The sequence below is a fragment of the Protopterus annectens genome, chromosome 8.part0 (assembly GCF_019279795.1).
Source record: "Protopterus annectens isolate FY-2018-M chromosome 8.part0, PAN1.0, whole genome shotgun sequence".
Classification (NCBI taxonomy): Eukaryota; Metazoa; Chordata; order Ceratodontiformes; family Protopteridae; genus Protopterus; species Protopterus annectens.
The window spans coordinates 11275146-11296949 of record NC_056741.1 but is presented as its reverse complement, the minus strand read 5'-3'; the positions used below and the strand labels follow the sequence as shown (position 1 = coordinate 11296949).

The 21804-nt window shown below is 39.3% G+C and overlaps 1 protein-coding gene across 1 annotated transcript in view; it reads right to left on the bottom strand.

The window, feature by feature from the left end:
* The window catches only part of TNFRSF1A (TNF receptor superfamily member 1A), a 931685-nt gene that overhangs the window by 160129 nt on the left and 749752 nt on the right, over positions 1–21804 (bottom strand). Inside the window, exon 6 of the mRNA XM_044079564.1 lies at positions 20672–20748. Within this exon, the coding sequence (XP_043935499.1) occupies positions 20672–20748 (77 nt within the window). The remainder of the gene's footprint in view (positions 1–20671; positions 20749–21804) is intronic.

Sequence of the window (21804 nt, the reverse complement as noted above, 5' to 3'; positions counted from 1 at the left end):
CTGCGATATTCTCAGAACTGAATTCATACAGAGTTCCAAGTATTGGTAGCATATGACTGCAAATTATTTTTACTAGACCTGTTGCTCCTACCACTACTGGATCTGTGTAGGTATAATAACAAACTGTTGTCATTTCTGCCTGCAAATCCTGGTATATGACACTACAATGATCAACACTACTTTTGTCTTTTTTCCTGGACTAATATATTTGGTATTCTCCCATCTATTTTTTAACTGTTGGTGATGAGTGATCCCATGTGATACAAACACCATCATTCTCTACAATGCTCTGGGGTTCATATTTCTACTGTTTCTCAACTACTACATTATTGTAGTGTTTGCACAATCCCCAATACAACAGTCTTGTCACACTATTATTTCTTTTAGTATACAGTCCCATGGCAATTAGTGTATCACCCCTAAAAACAAGAAGTGCGACTGTTTCCAGGGCTTTGACCATGGCACAATATTTATACCATTTATTTTCTTCATATCTGATCCTTCTCATATGCTTTCCATTTTTGGCACATTCAGTTGCTGTCTGATTTTTGTTTACTTCTGCTTTGATTTCCTTTCACACTTGACACCAATATGTTTCTGCTAATCTAAGCAGAGAAGACATTCTCTGACTCCTTCCCCTTGTGTGTTAAAGAAGATATCCCCTTTGTTAGGATGTCCGTAATGGCACAAGCAATACCTTATCTTATATATGCATGGGATTTGACATTTTAGGCTTAAGCAGTCATTCACCATATCCTTTAATTCTTCTTATATGTACAACCTACATGGAAAGAAATGTCCTGTGGCAATATGCTGATCATCCAAGGCCAGTTTTGGGCACATGTGTTCAGACAGGTAGGAGTGTATTGGTCAAGATCAGGGAAGAGAAATATTCCAGCAGATATTTTGTAATATTTGACAAACACCAGGCAAGATTTTAGCCAGGTCGAAATTTTAACAGTTTACAGATACCATTTGAAGCATCTCTGATGGTTATTAATGCTAGAAGCATAGTATATTTTTTCTAATTGGAAAACTAGTTAAAATCACACAAGATTCATGGTGTTACTGTTTGTAACAATGACTGCAAGCAAGTTCTGTCAGGGTATAAATGTGTGTGTGTGTGTGTGTGTGTGTGTGTGTGTGTGTGTGTGTGTGTGTGTGTGTGTGTGTGTGTGTGTGTGTGTCTGTTGCGTGGACATTATATGATTAACTTCAATACTTGGCTTAGTTTCTGGTATGTTTCCAGGGGGATTCAGTTTTGGTCAGCATGGGAGTACAAGGCTATCAGACCATATTACTTGGCAAATGATGGTCTGCACCTGTGTTCGTGTATTTATTTAATTTTTATTCCACAGGATTTTCTGATCTACACAAACAATGGTTATATGACTCATTCCTCATTGCTTGGTATGTTGCTAACAAACAGATGGGAGGATGGGCTCAATAATAACTTTTATACTGTTTTTGCTGTGTAAGTGAATTGCAGAAGACAAGCTATCTAGTTTGACATTTCTGCGTGTCTTATTATTATTAATATGATTATAGTGCGTAGTTGCCTGAGTGAGATAAATGTCTTTACAGACTGACTACTGACAGCATGGAGCTACCATATTTTTATGCATTTCTCCTGGCTTTGTCAGTTGCGTGGAATGTAGGTTGGAGGAAGGGCACAGCAATATGTAAGTGTTGTACTATTTGACTGACTATGGCCTTATAACAGATTGTGACTGTTGCATAACACCTGCAGAAGGTAATGTAATGAATGCCAGCAATTATCACCTGTGTCTGGGCATGCATAACTTTGCAAGTCATTAGCACTGTGCAGCATGCATAACTTTGCAAGTCATTAGCACAGTGCAGTTACAATATAGCACTGAGTCATTGTCACTTTTCAGGTAAAACTTTCAGCAGCTGTCACTGTTATTCACATAAGCAGAAGTCGTTATCACATTGATGAATGCACAACTAACATTTGGCTCTTTCTCCACTTGCAGTGATTGCAATACACCCCCACCCCCTCCACACTACTTTCATATGTCATGTATACAATTTCAAGAAATGTCAGCAGTCTAGGAGGAAAAATGTAGACATTACATCTTCAATTGCTGTTTTTCTTGAGAAAGTGGCTGGAATAAGAGGATTTGTGGTGTACTTTATGAATAATTTGAGTATATATTATTATTGACTGCCTTGCATCCTCTCATTTGACAGAAAATCATAAATTGTTTTTAACTATAAGGCAATGACAATATCCAAACTCATGTGTTGTATTTATTTGAGACTATTCTGCACTGCTGTGGTAAATTATTTCCTTTGCTTTTGAACTATGAAGTCATTCTGTTGAGTTATTTATTATAGTCTTGCTCTTTTATTTATCATTAAATATATACCTCCCTTTGTGAGTGAGATCTGTTTGGTGAGCTAAGCAGGGTGTAAAGTAGCTGGGGATATATATATATATATATATATATATATATATATATATATATATATATATATATATATATATATATATATATATACACACACACACATTTATATGTGTATGTAGATATATATATATATATATATATATATATATATATATATATATATATATATATAGAAATATAGCGATAGGTGCATTGCTTTTCACGTGCCTCTGTGCAGGTATATTACATCAGAATGTTGTATTGCATTGTGTTTTTCAGGTGTGATTTCAAGTGTAAAGCAACACAGCCACCACCAAAGATGCCATCTGTTGAGGAGAAAGCAAGCAGCATTTACCTGTTGGGTGAGGAAACTGACTGTGATGGTTGTAGCAGTGGTTCAGACAATGGTATGCACCTTGATGTACCACATAATGCCAACCAGAGTGAGGATGATGATTATGACTCAGATGATGACATTCCACTCGCACGTCTGCGTGAAAAGGCCATTGCCTGTGATAAGGATGATGCTCCTGTGCCCGCCATTCCTGAAAGACCACTACCAGTTGCCAAAGCAGACCTGACCAGTAATTATGACAGTGACCAAGACAGTGAGGATGAGGTGCCACTTGCACACCTAAGGAAGGTGCCCACACACAAGTTGGCCACACACAATGGCCACCAAGGGCATTCAGAGTATGATGCAGACGATGACATGCCTTTATCTGTGTTCACGAAAGCACCTGGTCTGACTGACACAACTATGCAGTCCTCCACAGTGCATGGCACTGCAAGTGCTGATAAGGGTGTGGATGTGCCTTCGACTGTGCATGATGTGGGAAGTAGTCCACGGTATGGTGATTGTGATGGAGATAATCCTCTAGATATGAGTCCAAGTAGCTCCTTGTCAGAGACTGATATGGGTGTGCCTCAGCAGGGAACATGTGTCAACAGTTCACTACCAACTGCAAGCAGTACAGTTGCTACTGGCATTGAGAGAGCATCATCTCTCAACTCTTCAGCCCTTCCCATTTCCAACTGTTCCTTGCGACCCAGTCAGGTACGCCGAGCATGCCCACCACGTAAGATCACGTGGGAAAAACATCTTCAAACTTTACACATTGAGGAATTTGTGGGGCCAGTAGGACCAATAGATCACTTGGGCTCAGATAGCACAGAGATGGACTTCCTGAATTTGATGTTCCCAGAGGAGCTATACACCCGTATTGCTAATGAAACAAATCGCTATGCTGCACAGAGGCAGACCGCAGCATGCAAGGTTGATACGCGGTGGAGTCCTGTTTGCCCAGGAGACATACGCACATTTCTAGGTGTCAGAATATACATGTCTATTGTACATGTTCCTGAATTGAGGCAGTACTGGAAAACGCACCATGTATACGGTCGCTTCCCAATAGCACAGTACATGACCAGAGATAGGTTTGAAAAAATTCAGCAGTACTTCCACTGCAACGATAACAGCCTGAGCCTACCACAGGGTGCTGTGGGTCATGACAAGCTACATCACGTACGGCCAATACTGGATGCAGTACTTCATGCATGCAGGACACGTTACAATGTGCATCGTGAGGTGGCTGTAGATGAAGCCATGGTTGGCTTCCGTGGACGCTTGACATTTAGACAGTTTATGCCTGGTAAGCCTGAGAGGTATGGCATTAAGGTGTGGGTGTTGGCAGACTCGACCAATGGGTATGTACGTGAATTCCAGGTATACACTGGAAAAACGGAGCAGAATACAGAGGTCGGGCTGGCACACAGAGTTGCAGTTGACTTAACTAAGGGACTTATTGGCAAGAAGCATCACATTTACTTTGATAACTTCTTTACCTCTGTTCCACTAGCACAGCAATTGCTGAAAGATGATCTATACTGTTGTGGAACCATGCGCACCAATAGGTCAGGATGGCCTCTTACATTCAACAGACAGGCCATTGGAAAAGCAGCTCGAGGCTACTACAAGCAATTGCAGAGTGGACCACTGCTAGCTACTGAATGGAAGGATAGCAAACCAGTACTCCTCCTGTCAACTAACTGTAACCCAACCTTGCCAGTCTCCAGCACATACAGGAGAAAGCGTGATGGAAGAAAGACATCAGTGCCATGTCCACCAGTTGTAAACATGTACAACAGTTACATGAATGGGGTGGACAGAGCAGATCAGCTGAGGACACAGTATCCCAGTGCCAGAAAGGCCCGCAAATGGTGGCTGTACTTGTTCCGGTTCTTATGGGATGTGGCCATTGTCAATGCTTTTATTATATTCCGTGAAAGTATCAGACATCAGCAACTATCACGCTCTGGACGTATTATTCCGGCAACACAGTTACAGTTCCGAAGGAACCTAGGCTTGCATCTACTTGCCAGTTACACAAAGAGGAAAAGATGCACTGAGATTACTGTCCCAGAGGCTGTGAGCCGATTTGAGCATGGCTCTCACTTTCCAGTGAAATGGCATAAATCAAGATGCAAAAACTGTGCCAGCAAGGGTAAACGTGCTGAGCCATCATGGGGGTGTCCGACTTGCAAGGTCAACCTATGTGTCGAATGCTTTGGAGAGTACCATGGCCATAAATTTCTCCCATAGTGCTGTGGGCCTTGGGTGTGCCACTGTGATGTAATGGTTCCCTCCGGCAAAGGACACATGCAAAAAGACACAGCCTGGGTCAGTCTAGGTCTTTTGACATGTTGCCTTGATGTAGCTCTCCACTCAGTCTCCCTCCCTTCAGGTGTAGTCAGTGTATGTAGGTCAGGGCAACAGGGTTTACATTAGCTCCTCCCTTCTACTCTTAATGGCCATTGCAGAAAGGACACATGTAAATGGAAAAGGCAGAGGTAAAGCAGAGTGTCTTACCTGCTTTTTCAGTGTACATGTGCTCTTTCTGTGCCCCCATGTCAGTTAGCAGCCAAGCCCTTCAGCACCAATGCCAGGAAGGTCCCTCTTCACTTTTGTTTTGCCAACTGCTCTTAGGTTGGTGGGTGCATCACAGGGGGCATACCCAGCCAGCATGGATCTTGTGATCCACCGGGATCGCACTTGGGAACCTAGAGACTCTACAGCACAGTCCCATAGTGCTGCTGTCCTCGGTAAGCATGGGCTTGGGTGTACCACTGTGATGTAATGCAAAAACATGCAAAAAGACACAGCCTGGGTCAGTCTTGGTCTTTTGACATGTTGCCTTGATGTAGCTCTCCACTCAGTCTCCCTGCCTTCAGGTGTAGTCAGCGTATGTAGGTGAGAGTAGTAAATGTATGAAGGTCAGGACAGCAATTAGTGAGTTACTTCAGTCCCTCATCCCTTAGGTCCATTGCTGAATGGGCATATGTAAAGAGAAAAGGCAGAGGTAAGGCAGACTGCTGACACTGAAGGAGGTCATGAGACCATAGTGGTATCAGCAGTCTGAGTGGGCAGCCGGCACAGCTATGGGACACTACAGATAACCAACATCTGGTGCCCCATGCCTGTCCTTGGCATATTAGTGGAGCGGCGGTCCTTACCCTGCTTTTTCTATTTATATGTGCCCTGGCTGGGCACCCTTGTCAGTGTCTACCCATGCTTTATTTCAGATAAGATAAGACTGTCTTCTGCTGTTCTGGGAGTCACTGGAAAGGGAGCAGCCAAAAACCTTATGCTGTCCCATCGCCGAATATTGTGTTGCTGGGTGCATCACAGGGGGCATACACAGCCAGCATGGATCTTGTGATCCACTGGGATCGCACTTGGGAACCTGGAGACTCTACAGCACAGTCCCATAGTGGAGCGGCGGTCCTTACCCTGCTTTTTCTCTTTACATGTGCCCTGGCTGGGCACCCTTGTCAGTGTCTACCCATGCTTTATTTCAGATAAGGTAAGACTGTCTTCTGCTGTTCAGACGTTTACAGAATGCATTCATGCATGGCTAGATGCACAGGGTCGGTGGATCAACAATATGCCATAACGGCATCACCGCCGAAGATGTTCACTGGTTCAGAAGGGATGGCATTCACCTAACTGAGGAGGGCATTGTGTTGTTCTTGACCAACCTCCACAATGGCGTGAGGAGAGCCATGCATGATTGTGAGAAGAATGGAAAACACCCATGACCAAGTCAGACCAGTATAGTAAGTAAAACACTATTATGAAATGTGTTGTGTAAAATTAATTTCTCTGAGCTTGGCAAATAACTGTTATGGAAATTATGATTTTTTGTTATATTTTGGTAAATAACTTTGCAAGGGAGCATCTGAATGTGCCAAGTAATATCTCATTTTGAAGACAGTATTGCTGGTTCTAATATGGTAAAAGAATTGTGCCAGTATGTTTGACACGTGCAGATATCAAAGTTTGTTTGAGACTTATGGTTATGGAAATTATGATTTTTTTTTCATATTTTGGTAAATAACTTTGCAAGGGAGCATCTGAATGTGCCAAGTAATATCTCATTTTGAAGACAGTATTGCTGGTTCTAATATGTTAAAAGAATTGTGCCTGTATGTTTGACACATATGCAGATATCAAAGTTTGTTTGAGACTTATGGCTATGGAAATTATGATTTTTTTCATATTTTGGTAAATAACTTTGCAAGGGAGCATCTGAATGTGCCAAGTAATATCTCATTTTGAAGACAGTATTGCTGGTTCTAACATGGTAAAAGAATTGTGCCTGTATGTTTGACACATGCGCAGATATCAAAGTTTGTTTCGGACTTAGGTTATGAAAATTATGATTTTTTTTTCATATTTTGGTAAATAACTTTGCAAGGGAGCATCTGAATGTGCTAAGTAATACCTCATTTTGAAAAGATTATTTATAGTTCTAACATGGTAAAAGAATGGTAAGTGTATGCTGTACTCATAGGCAGATATCAAAGTTTGTTTCCGACTTAGGTTATGGAAATTATGATTTTTTCATATTTTGGTAAATAACTTTGCAAGGGAGCACCGCATTGTGTGAAGTAATGCATCATTTTGAAGATAGTGTTACTCCTTACAACATGGTAAAAGAACTGTGTCTGTGCACTGCACACACATACAGATATCACAGTTTGTTTAGTCTTGTACGAATATGAAAATTATACATTTACAATACTTCTCATTATTATGCTCATATCTTTGCGAGGGAGCATAGTAATCACACAAATTTTGAAGCTGACATTCAGATGCACAACTTCTACACTGATATGTAGGCTCTGTCTGTTACAGGTGATAAGATATTATGCTTTGTTTATTTATCAATTATGAGAAATATTATACTAACCATATTTCTGTGAATTCTCATGAAAGGAGCGTCACACAGTTATGGTTAAAGTATCATTTTAAAGCTGACATTCATACTAACAAATTAAATTCAAATTGTATGGGTCTGCATGGTACATAGACCAAGATATTGTGCTTTGCTTTTCCAAAAAGTTAAAAAAATTGCACAATATCAGCATTCCTTGCCAAATATTTAATTATGACTTTGATATGCACTATCAACATTTACACTGTTGGAAAGGTCAGTGTCTGCTGAACAACTTTCGCATTTACATTTTTAGTCTAGCTCTTATAGTTAAAGAGTTATGAACATTTGTTTTCTGTATGGTATTACAAATGTTTTTTCTGAAAATGAGCTCAGGCTGCACTGTTGTTCCTATGGTGGAATTAAGCAAGCAGCTTTTCCTGAGCTGCTCCGGAGTGAATGAGTTAAAGACATCCACAAAGCATTCTATAGCTATGTCAAGAATCTCAATGGCAACACTCAGATCTGCTCTGAGTTACAGCACAATGGCACTAAATATACAGAACCGTCAAAAATGAGCAAACAAACTTGTAAAAATGTGTAGAAACAGGCAACCTGATGTCCAGATAGTCAATACTAACCACAGGAAACAAAGTCCAAGTTTCTTCTTTAACGTAAAAGTATTTTATTTTTCAAAAAGACAACGTTTTCGCTGTGACCCCTGTCACAGCTTCCTCAGAAGAAGACAAGTAAAACAGCTAAACTGGTCTGTTCAAATACTCAGTTAACAGGAAGTGACAAATAATTGCACTTCCTGCACTAATTTGACTCAATAAAAATAATGAATAAAATCATGAATAATCATAAAACTCCATTGAATTATCTATAAATATTGTATGATAAAAACAACATAAAAATATTCTTACTAGTGCATTTACATTAACATTGTAAAAATTATGCATTAAACCCACAAAATAATGTGCATATAGGCATTACCTAAAGTAGCTCCTTAGTTTAAGAACACATGAAATGTTACAGTTCTCATTGAGGCCATCTAGCCTAAATGCATCTAAATTCAACTGCCATAAAAGTTCGACACACTCAAGAACTATCTGAAAGGGCCTCCCTATCGGTTAAAGGTACTTGATCAATACCCATAAAACAAAAGAGTGGTCAGGGTTACTGCTAACATGTTTTGCTAAGGCATTCTCTAAAAGAGGTTTTTATAGCATAAAGGTGCTGGTATATTCTCTCTTTTAGTTTACGATTGGTTTTCCTATGTAAAAGGAAGGGCAGGAATTACACAAAGCAATGTACACCACTGACTTTGAATCACAAGTAATCCTCTGCTTAATGTTGTATTTTTATTCCTAACTATAAAGGAATTTCCAGTTCTCATCACTTTACACATGTTGCAGCATCCACATTTAAATGAACCTCTAGGTCTTATGTGACCATAAGTGTTAGAAGTATGCTGTAAAGTTCTTTCAAATTATTACTTCTCCTGTAAATTACATAGGGCTGACCTAACTTGTCAATCAAGTTAACGGAATTAATAACTAGTGGCCAGTTTTTAAGATAATGGCCCAAATTCCTGTTGAATTCAAGTTAAATTGAGTTATAAAACTTAAAGAAAAGTTTCTCTGCTGATTTAGTAAGGAATTTTGGTGTGCTAATTCATTATCATTAGTAGACCTACCTACATTAGATTGATCAAGTAGTGGTTTATACAACCCTTTTGTTCTTTTAGTGTCAACTTCATTTATAAGCCCTTCTAAAGAGGGACAGGGTATCCGGTTTATAAACATACCTTTCAAAATTGGCACTCAGCTTTAAAATCGCTGTAAGTGCTACACATCCTACCTGCGTACCAGTTGTCCTTTGACAATAGATTTTTCTGCCTAGGTGGATGTAGACTAGTGTAGTGCAGGAAAGAGTTGCAGTACGTCTGTTTCCTGAAAATGCCAGACAAATAAATCTCTTCATCTACTTCTTTAGTTAGTCTCACGTCCAAGTAGTCTGTTTCTATTGTTGAAAACCTATAAGTAAATTTTAACCATTGTGTAGAATTGTTCAAATAGTCTACAAAAGTTTTGCTTCAACTTCATTCCCTTTAAAAGGATAAATATATGGTCAAAAACCTAGTGTAATATTTTATCTTCTGCATTACAGTTTCATTAGATAGTATATAAAGGTTTTCCCAAAGGCTACAAACAGGTTAGCCACACTGGCTCCATAAAGAGCCCATGGCTATTCCACATTTTTGTAAATAGAATTTATGTTCAAAAACAAAAAGTTTGATGACAGTACTATGCTCAACAGTTCTGTTACAACATCAATCTCCACTTGTGGTGCATTTAAGTCTTTAAGAAGCAGTTGAATCCATTCAACTGCCTCATTATGAGGATGGATGTATATAAATCAATGACATCCACAGTCAAAAGTTACACTCAAGGTCAAACTTAATACTGTTGATATCACGTAAGAAAGACCAGGAGTCTTTGCAAATAGTAGGTATTTTCTTTACATATTTTGATAGAATACTATCTATCAATTTTGAACAGGGTAGGTCATAGAAGACGTACCATCTATTAATCCCCTCATGGGAGGATTCTTTTGGTCTTTGTGTATCTTGGGTATTCCGAACATTACAGGCAACTTTGGCTGAATGATGTCAATATAGTTGTATGTCTCTAAGTCTATTTTGCCTGCTAGGAAAAGGTCACGGAAATACCCAGTGCGACCTTGAACTACATTAATCTCATTAAGGGAAGAAGTAACATAGGCATCAGATGATAACACTTGCATCATTTTTCTGTGTATTGAGCGTTGTCGAACACTACCAAGCCCCCTCCTTTGTCAGGTTTCAAAACCTGACAGTTAAAACCCAGGTTTTTAGCCATTCACGTTGTGCAAGTGAAATATTCATCTCATTCAAAGTACTACTTGGTTTTGTGTAGAAAACAGATGTCTTATATCTAATTCACACATTTGTTCAAATAGTAATAAATTTTGTTGTGTAGGAGGGTTAAAAGCTAGTCAGTTTCAATTTGTCATTAACATTTGTTGTTTCATTGTTAAAATATAATTTTAAATTTAACTGCGTATGTAGCATTTCAGATCAATCAAAACTTTAGCTAAACTTCCATAGGTACTTGGAATAAAAGTGTATCCAAGAGCTAACAATTCAACTAGGTCAGAATCTAGTTCCAAAGATGAAAAGTTATAGATAGTAAAATCTTTCCTTGTGTTGTTAGTATATATAACAGGGCCTTGCAAAAATCCCTCGGACCTATGGGAGAAACATTGTCTGTTAACGTTTCCTCAATACACATTCCCCTTGTTTCTTCTGTTGGTTCCCTAAAAAAACTTTATCATTAGGGAGCTCTAAAGGAACCTGCTTATTCTGGTCAGTTCTCCCTGGTCCTCTTTGGTTCTTATAATTGTAGTTAACAGCTGTGGACCCTTTTAACCTATTACTTCTTCTAACTTCCTGTCTAGGTGTATTAGTAAGGTGTTCACCATTTTCACCTTCCAACGAAATTAATTCAGCATTAACAGAAGTAGAAGGCCCATTTACACCAACAGTATTGGACCCTGCACTTGGAATGTTCAAATGGGAATATGCTTGGTTAGAAAAATAAGCTGTTCTATCCCTTACTAACTTCTTATTTTTGTTAATTTTTAATTTAAGTAACAATGCATCAATGCTAGAAAAATACGGTCGTAGTCATATTTAAACTGCAAAAAAGAAGTATTAATTTTGATTTCTTCATCCAAAACATTCACTTCAGAAATAAGAGACAAGATATGCATATCATAATGTTTAACTATCACGTTTAGCAATTGTAACCCCTGTTCCTGAAACAAACATTTCAATTCTGAAAAATACACTTGGTCCAACAGTAGTCCAGAAGGAGTAAAGTTGTTCCTAAGGCCTTTTGGAACCAGTTTCTCATTTAAACATTGCCTAAAATAAGCAGCTTCCAGCTGCAGTTTTTAATTTAAGCAACTTAATGTCAAGTACCTTTAGCGATCACTCAAGCAGTTGTAGTCGTTTTCTTGAACAGGAAAAGTGCTGGCAGTTGACCCAGTGTTAGCGCCTGACAAAAGCAGCGGGTTCTCTTTGTTAATCCAGTCGTTCAAGGTTGGTTCCTCCACTGGCTCCGTCCTATGCTCCTCATTTAAGTTAGATGCTGGTGGTGTAATTGGATTAGCATTGTTCCTACAGCATGACTAGTAGAAGGGATCCGAAAGATGCATGGAGTTGAAGGAAACAAGTCCGTTTCCCTACTGGTAGAAGCAGTAGCGTTTTGAACAACAGAACTTCCTGCCTGTTGTTTATTTGGTCGAGGAGGCAGTCCTCTAAGCTGTTGTGCTGCAGGAAGTAGCGTAGCAGACCCTTCAGTCAGAAACTGAAACAACATTCTGGTTTACAATAGTTTCAGACTTTTCTTTTCTGTAAAAAGTTGGAAGTTGCTCTAAAACATCCATACGAACATGTAAAGCTTCCAATTTTTGTGAGATGGAAGCCAATAAAGAGAATAAGTCTGTTTGACTTGATTTTTCAAAAGTAGCTGTTAGACAAAGGTTAGGACTAACAGGACTGGCAGGAGTGCCTGAATCCATGGCTGGATTCAGGCACTCCTGCCAGTCCTGTTAGTCCTAACCTTTGTCTAACAGCTACTTTTGAAAAATCAAGTCAAACAGACTTATTCTCTTTATTGGCTTCCATCTCACAAAAATTGGAAGCTTTACATGTTCGTATGGATGTTTTAGAGCAACTTCCAACTTTTTACAGAAAAGAAAAGTCTGAAACTATTGTAAACCAGAATGTTGTTTCAGTTTCTGACTCGGAAGGGTCTGCTACGTTACTTCCTGCAGCACAACAGCTTAGAGGACTGCCTCCTCGACCAAATAAACAACAGGCAGGAAGTTCTGTTGTTCAAAACGCTACTGCTTCTACCAGTAGGGAAACGGACTTGTTTCCTTCAACTCCATGCATCTTCGGATCCCTTCTACTAGTCATGCTGTAGGAACTAATGCTAATCCAATTACACCACCAGCATCTAACTTAAATGAGGAGCATAGGACGGAGCCAGTGGAGGAACGCCGAACCTTGAACGACTGGATTAACAAAGAGAACCCGCTGCTTTTGTCAGGCTAACACTGGGTCAACTGCCAGCTCTTTTCCTGTTCAAGAAAACGACAACAACTGGTTTAGTGACCGCTAAAGGTACTTGACATTAAGTTGCTTAAATTAAAAAAACTGCAGCTGGAAGCTGCTTATTTTAGGCAATGTTTAAATGAGAAACTGGTTCCAAAAGGCCTTAGGAACAACTTTACTCCTTCTGGACTACTGTTGGACCAAGTGTATTTTCAGAATTGAAATGTTTGTTTCAGGAACAGGGGTTACAATTGCTAAACGTGATAGTTAAACATTATGATATGCATATCTTGTCTCTTATTTCTGAAGTGAATGTTTTGGATGAAGAAATCAAAATTAATACTTTCTTTGCAGTTTAAATATGACTACGACGATTTTTCTAGCATTGATGCATTGTTACTTAAATTAAAAATTAACAAAATAAGAAGTTAGTAAGGATAGAACAGCTTATTTTTCTAACCAAGCATATTCCCATTTGAACATTCCAAGTGCAGGGTCCAATACTGTTGGTAAATGGGCCTTCTACTTCTGTTAATGCTGAATTAATTTCGTGGAAGGTGAAAATGGGGAACACCTTACTAATACACCTAGACAGGAAGTTAGAAGAAGTAATAGGTTAAAAGGGTCCACAGCTGTTAACTACAATTATAAGAACCAAAGAGGACCAGGGAGAACTGACCAGAATAAGCAGGTTCCTTTAGAGCTCCCTAATGATAAAGTTTTTTAGGAACCAACAGAAGAAACAAGGGGAATGTGTATTGAGGAAACGTTAACAGACAATGTTTCTCCCATAGGTCCGAGGGATTTTTGCAAGGCCCTGTTATATATACTAACACAAGGAAAGATTTTACTATCTATAACTTTTCATCTTTGGAACTAGATTCTGACCTAGTTGAATTGTTAGCTCTTGGATACACTTTTATTCCAAGTACCTATGGAAGTTTAGCTAAAGTTTTGATTGATCTGAAATGCTACATACGCAAGTTAAATTTAAAATTATATTTTAACAATGAAACAACAAATGTTAATGACAAATTGAAACTGACTAGCTTTTAACCCTCCTACACAACAAAATTTATTACTATTTGAACAAATGTGTGAATTAGATATAAGACATCTGTTTTCTACACAAAACCAAGTAGTACTTTGAATGAGATGAATATTTCACTTGCACAACGTGAATGGCTAAAAACCTGGGTTTTAACTGTCAGGTTTTGAAACCTGACAAAGGAGGGGCTTGGTAGTGTTCGACAACGCTCAATACACAGAAAAATGATGCAAGTGTTATCATCTGATGCCTATGTTACTTCTTCCTTAATGAGATTAATGTAGTTCAAGGTCGCACTGGGTATTTCCGTGACCTTTCCTAGCAGGCAAAATAGACTTAGAGACATACAACTATATTGACATCATTCAGCCAAAGTTGCCTGTAATGTTCGGAATACCCAAGATACACAAAGACCAAAAGAATCCTCCCATGAGGGCATTAATAGATGGTAGGTCTTCTATGACCTACCCTGTTCAAAATTGATAGATAGTATTCTATCAAAATATGTAAAGAAAATACCTACTATTTGCAAAGACTCCTGGTCTTTCTTACGTGATATCAACAGTATTAAGTTTGACCTTGAGTGTAACTTTTGACTGTGGATGTCATTGATTTATATACATCCATCCTCACAATGAGGCAGTTGAATGGATTCAACTGCTTCTTAAAGACTTAAATGCACCACAAGTGGAGATTGATGTTGTAACAGAACTGTTGAGCATAGTACTGTCATCAAACTTTTTGTTTTTGAACATAAATTCTATTTACAAAAATGTGGAATAGCCATGGGCTCTTCATGAGCCAGTGTGGCTAACCTGTTTGTAGCCTTTGGGAAAACCTTTATATACTATCTAATGAAACTGTAATGCAGAAGATAAAATATTACACTAGGTTTTTGGACACATATTTATCCTTTTAAAGGGAATGAAGTTGAAGCAAAACTTTTGTAGACTATTTGAACAATTCTACACAATGGTTAAAATTTACTTATAGGTTTTCAACAATAGAAACAGACTACTTGGACGTGAGACTAACTAAAGAAGTAGATGAAGAGATTTATTTGTCTGGCATTTTCAGGAAACAGACGTGCAACTCTTTCCTGCACTACACTAGTCTACATCCACCTAGGCAGAAAAAATCTATTGTCAAAGGACAACTGGTGCAGGTAGGATGTGTAGCACTTACAGCGATTTTAAAGCTGAGTGCCAATTTTGAAAGGTATGTTTATAAACCGGATACCCTGTCCCTCTTTAGAAGGGCTTATAAATGAAGTTGACACTAAAAGAACAAAAGGGTTGTATAAACCACTACTTGATCAATCTAATGTAGGTAGGTCTACTAATGATAATGAATTAGCACACCAAAATTCCTTACTAAATCAGCAGAGAAACTTTTCTTTAAGTTTTATAACTCAATTTAACTTGAATTCAACAGGAATTTGGGCCATTATCTTAAAAACTGGCCACTAGTTATTAATTCCGTTAACTTGATTGACAAGTTAGGTCAGCCTCTATGTAATTTACAGGAGAAGTAATAATTTGAAAGAACTTTTACAGCATACTTCTAACACTTATGGTCACATAAGACCTAGAGGTTCATTTAAATGTGGATGCTGCAACATGTGTAAAGTGATGAGAACTGGAAATTCCTTTATAGTTAGGAATAAAAATACAACATTAAGCAGAGGATTACTTGTGATTCAAAGTCAGTGGTGTACATTGCTTTGTGTAATTCCTGCCCTTCCTTTTACATAGGAAAAACAATCGTAAACTAAAAGAGAGAATATACCAGCACCTTTATGCTATAAAAACCTCTTTTAGAGAATGCCTTAGCAAAACATGTTAGCAGTAACCCTGACCACTATTTTGTTTTATGGGTATTGATCAAGTACCTTTAACCGATAGGGAGGCCCTTTCAGATAGTTCTTGAGTGTGTCGAACTTTTATGGCAGTTGAATTTAGATGCATTTAGGCTAGATGGCCTCAATGAGAACTGTAACATTTCATGTGTTCTTAAACTAAGGAGCTACTTTAGGTAATGCCTATATGCACATTATTTTGTGGGTTTAATGCATAATTTTTACAATGTTAATGTAAATGCACTAGTAAGAATATTTTTATGTTGTTTTTATCATACAATATTTATAGATAATTCAATGGAGTTTTATGATTATTCATGATTTTATTCATTATTTTTATTGAGTCAAATTAGTGCAGGAAGTGCAATTATTTGTCACTTCCTGTTAACTGAGTATTTGAACAGACCAGTTTAGCTGTTTTACTTGTCTTCTTCTGAGGAAGCTGTGACAGGGGTCACAGCGAAAACGTTGTCTTTTTGAAAAATAAAATACTTTTACGTTAAAGAAGAAACTTGGACTTTGTTTCCTGTGGTTAGTATTGACTATCTGGACATCAGGTTGCCTGTTTCTACACATTTTTACAAATATACAGAACCAACTGATATTGCCAACATCCTGGCAGATAGGTTCAGTGCTAACTTTACCCCACTCTCTCCCCTTAAAAGGGCCCATCTCTATACCAGAATAATGCAAAATTCCTGTAATCACAGCTGCACAGGTAAAAACCACACTCTCCAAAGCCAAGAACACAGCATCCATGGGACCTGACAACATCCCAGGCTGCATTCTACATGAACTACTGAACGAACTGGCACCCCACCTAAGTACCATGTTCAATCATAGCCTCACCTCAGGCTTTGTGCCCACTGAATGGCGCACAGCGATGGCTATCCCACTCCACAAAGAGGGAGCCATCACGGTCCCTGGGAACTATCACCCCATTAGCCTGAAGAGCCTGGTCTGCAAGGCCATAAAACGCAACGTCATGGAACTTATAAACAAAGACATTGGTAATCTCCAAACTCTGGACCCCACCCAGTTCGGGTTTGTAAAAGGCAAATCATGTCTCCTAAACCTGATAGACTACTTTGAAGCAGTCACCAAAGCGGTAGACTAGGGTAAGGTGGGTCACACAGCCTATCTAGATCTCGCCAAGGCTTTCAACACCATCCCCCATTCTAGAATTATAGACAAACTCACTAAACTAGGTATAAATCACTATATCACAAGATGAGTTCCCAACTGGCTCACTAACAGAACCTACACTGTGAAAGTAACAGACTCCAAATCAGACTTCAGACCAGTGACAAGTGGAGTACCACAGGGTTCAGTCCTGGGTCCTCTCCTGCTTGGTATCTACTTCTCTGAAGTACAGGCTAACAGAGAAGGTCTTTAGCTAACGAAGTTCGCAGATGACTGCAAACTAGGAGCAATAATCAAAACTCCTAATGATGTGGACATTTTACAAAAGGGCCTCACTGAGACAGATGCCTGGTGTCAAAGCCATGGCCTCAAGCTCAATGCCAAAAAGTGCACTGTCCTCCCATTTGGTAAAAACTCTGTACCCATGTACTACCACATAGGTGGCAATCTACTTAACACCGAAAGTGTGATAAGAGACCTTCGGACTCAGGTGGACAGTAGTCTCTCCTTTGATAATCACATCGCCACAGTAGTCAGGAAATCCTTCTATGTGGCACACCTCATCTTAAAAGGTTTCTCATCCAGGAAAAAAGAGGTCATAATTCCCCTCTACTCGTCACTCATTAGACCCATTATAGAGTACAATGCCCGGCGGCCATGGTGGTGCAGCAGTTAGCATTGCCGCCTCACAGCAAGAGGTTCTCCGGTTCGATCCTCAGCTGGGGTGCCTTCTGTGCGGAGTCTGCATGTCCTTCCTGTGGTCGCGTGGGTTTCCTCCGGGTGCTCCTGTTTCCTCCCACATCCCAAAGACATTCTGTAGGTGGATTGGACACTCTAAATTGGCCCTAGATGTGAGTGTGTGCATGTGTGTGCCTTCTGTGGAAGGTTGGGCGCCAGGCTGGCAACTCTACACTGTAAAACACCACTGCCAATCATGAGCGGACAGGTGGTCCGCTGTGGTGACCCCTAACTTGGAAAAGCTGAAAGAAGAAGAAGTAGAAGATAGAGTACAACGCCCCTTTTGGTATGTACCTCACGAGACATCTACAACAACTTGAAAGGCCGCAGAAATACCTCACAAAGAGGATTAGCGGCCTCAAACAGATGCCCTACACAGACGGTCTCAAAAAAGTCCAGCTTTACTCTGTCGCATATCACCTACTCAGAGGCAATCTCTGCATAACATACAAAGTTATGTCAAACCCAGAGCTGATGGACATGCTCCACTTAAAGGAATCCCAATCCCTCCGAGCTACGCACTCTAGGGACCTAAACCTTGTCACCACTATAAACAAAACATGCTGGAGGGATAGAGTCCTGTCCCAGAGACTTCCCATACTCTGGAACAAACTACCTATCTATATCAAACAAAGCTCCTCATTAGCACTCTTCAAGAAAAATCTTGATGATTGGATGGGAAATAGGAAATTCACCCCAGGGATTACTTCTGTGGCTCTGCTCGACAGTGGCACAGGAAAATAATTTTCTTGGGTGGCGAAAGCCAGTGTACCTTTTTGGCTAGGCTTATATAGGCCCTAGGGCCAATAGCCTAGTACCTACCTATGAACCTATAATTCTTAGGACGGCTTGAAGGTTAACCTTAAGGAGTAGTACAGTTTTTCCTGTTGCTAACCAGGTTGATGTTTGTTCATACTTTCCAAGTTTTTCTGCTTGTACTGATATTTTAGTTTATTATTGGAAACATTGTATGATAAATCCTGGTGTGTTCTGATACTGTGAATTGCATTTACGTGTATCTTTCTAAGTACTTTTGATGGCCTGCTTCCATTTTCTATATTCTTCTAACAGTGATACTTCTTGTCTTAATTGCTTTATAGCTTTCTCTGTCCGAAGCTTTAGTTGTGGCATTGTGCTTGTTCTCTTTCTTTTGTGACTCTACATTTTTGTAGTAACACTTTAGCACAGGTTTCTTTGCTGGGAGACCTCCTGCTTGGCTTCTACTTTTCTGATGTAAAAGCCAATACCAAAGAGATCTGGCTGAACAGGCTAGGAGCAGTCAAGGAATCCCCAAATGAATCTCCACATAAATAATTGGTACCAAAATCATAGGTCAAAACTAAATGCAAAAAAAATGCATTACCGTATCCTTAGGCAAGTTACCCCAAAAAATTACCACATTGACAATACGCCCCCAAGAGTTCACACAATTGTTCAGGATTTGGAAATTTATATGGACAGTGACCTAACTTTTGAATAGCGTGTCCATTGTTGTAACAGAGTCCTTCTATGTTGCATAGCTTATAAACAAAGAGACTGTTTAGATCTAGATATGCCATTGTCCCCCTTTACTTATCTCTCATTAGACCAGTCATCAAATATAATTTGGCATGTATCTGTCAAGACATATACAATAACTGGAACAACAGCTGAACACCCACAGAGATACCTTACTGAAAGGATACAAGGCCTAAACAATATGTCCTACATGGACTGACTTTACGCCCTGTCACTATACTTGGCATCTTACAGACTGCTAAGTGGTGACCTGTGTCTGGCATACAAGGTATTCTCTGACCCAGTACTGATGGATTTACTGCATATCAGCAAGTCAAATGGCATCAGAAATATTTAGTCTAGGAATGTAAACCTCTTCTGCAACATCAATATAACAGTTTGGAGGGACAGGTATACCACGCAGACTCCTCATTCAGACAAAACAAAGTTCATCCCTATCCATATTCAAGCACAGACTGGATCTATGGATAAGAAAGAGATATCAATAAAAATAGAAACACTGTCGCTAATTCGTAAGTACCTCTTCCTATAAAAAGAGCGCAAACAAGTAACAAGAAAAATACTGGAAGGGTACAAAGGCAGATACCAGCGCCTTGCATAAACAAGGCTATATTACAGTTCTTATAGTCACACAAAGTCTCACAGGTTACGTAAACCTTATCAAAGCCTTTCGGCACTTAAACAAGCATCTACCATCTCGTTCCACAGATAGTCTTCACTTCACTGTGGATAAGAAAGTGGACAAACGTATTCCTTCCTTTAAAAGTTTTATTTGGCTAGCGCTTTCACCCGTAGGCTTCCTCAGGCCATAAAAATATATATATAAAGACAGTTCCAAAGCATTTTATACAATCTCCTGTGGTGCCAGTTAGATCATTTCCTGTCATCACAATAATTAGTTCATTAGCATATTTAATTATTTCAAACTAACTTTATACATCAAATACATTAATTTTCAAATATTTAAAACTATCAAGACTACTAAAAATTATATACTTTCATACATCACTAACCTTAAGCAATAAGAAAGAGATAATTTACCCCAGGATTGCCCCCTGTACTACTAATGGAAAGAGGCAGCTCCTAAATGCTTTAACTTATAAATGGGTCCCCTCAAAGTATCAATAATATGACCATACTTATCCTCATTAGGGTACTATATAACTGTTAACCATGGGATGGGTAAAGCCAATCTCTAACCAAATTAAATGTCTCAGTTTAAAATGTTCCACTATGCTTCCTGGATATCAGAAGTTCAAAGTGGAAGAGGGGCTCAAGGATGTCATACTCTGAGTTTGGGATCTAAAAATTACAAAGTAGGACACTTGCTCAGATGTGTGATGTTCTGAAACTCAGGAAAATTAGTGTTGCAGGTTGGGTCTATAGCTAACAGTCATGTGGTAATCCGTACTTTGGACATCTAGAAACACCAAAGCACAGAAGCACAAGGTGTCATGGATTCTGTAAAAGTAGAAATGCAGCCAACAGATCATATTTAAGAAAGCAAAGTTTAAGCATGGAGTGACTTCTGATTTATGCTATTCTCACAAACAAATTGCGTCTTATTACCTGGTGGCTCCTTTGTTGTCACGACTGGTTTTGTTAAGCACTGAGTGCTACAGAGATCACCTTCACCATTCGTGCAGCTGTAAAACAATGGAATCATAGTTAGTGATGTCATTTTATGGACGAGAGCCTCTAAAAAACATTCTAGTACACAAGGGAATGGAGTCATCATGGTGGAGCTAAAGCCCCCAATTCTATTTTAAAGTCCAGTACACCAGTGGTTAAACAGAGTCCAGAAATCTACAAAACTTGCAACTTTTCCCTCTAGAAAGGAACTTAGGAAGTGATGACATCTTATGACAGGATCATCTCTCAAAACAAGGACATAAACAATAGATACTTTCACTACTCATACTCCAAGTACAGAAATCATCCCCTCATACTCCGAGTACAGAAATCATCCCATCTCTGCACTGTATACGTACAAGCATTCAGAGCTATAGCAAGTGCTGGGTAAAGCAGGAAGCAAGCTGTTACAGGGTGCAATCAGCAGTTGTCTATGGGGCAAGGGGGCAGTTCTGGCATTCCTAAAGGAAGCCACAAGTAATATTTTGGCTTTTTTAATGAATGGCTGTACTGCATTCTGGGAGCTCTGCATGTTGGAATAGTAACCACAGCAAGCAGTTTACTATAATTACAGTTCAGAGTGAAAGACATTTTTAGTCTTCAACTTTGGGTCAATGGGATAGGCAGTCTGAAGACTGCCCAGGGTGCCACATTACCCAACTGCAGCTCTGTACATATTAGGAGTAGAGTGACAAGCTGTGATGCCCGTGCACTGGGAGCGTCAATCCTCACCACTACCACCAGTGAGGGGTGTCCACATTGGGAAGGATAACAAGTGCACACACAGTAAAGTACAATTTAACACCAGTGAGGGGTGTGCACATTGGGAGGGATAACAAGTACACACACAGTAAAGTACAATTTAACACCAGTGAGGGGCGTGCACATTGGGAAGGATAACAAGTACACACACAGTAAAGTACAATTTAACACCAGTGAGGGGCGTGCACACTGGGAAGGATAACAAGTACACACACAGTAAAGTACAATTTAACACCAGTGAGGGGCATGCACATTGGGAAGGATAACAAGTACACACACAGTAAAGTATAATTTAACACCAGTGAGGG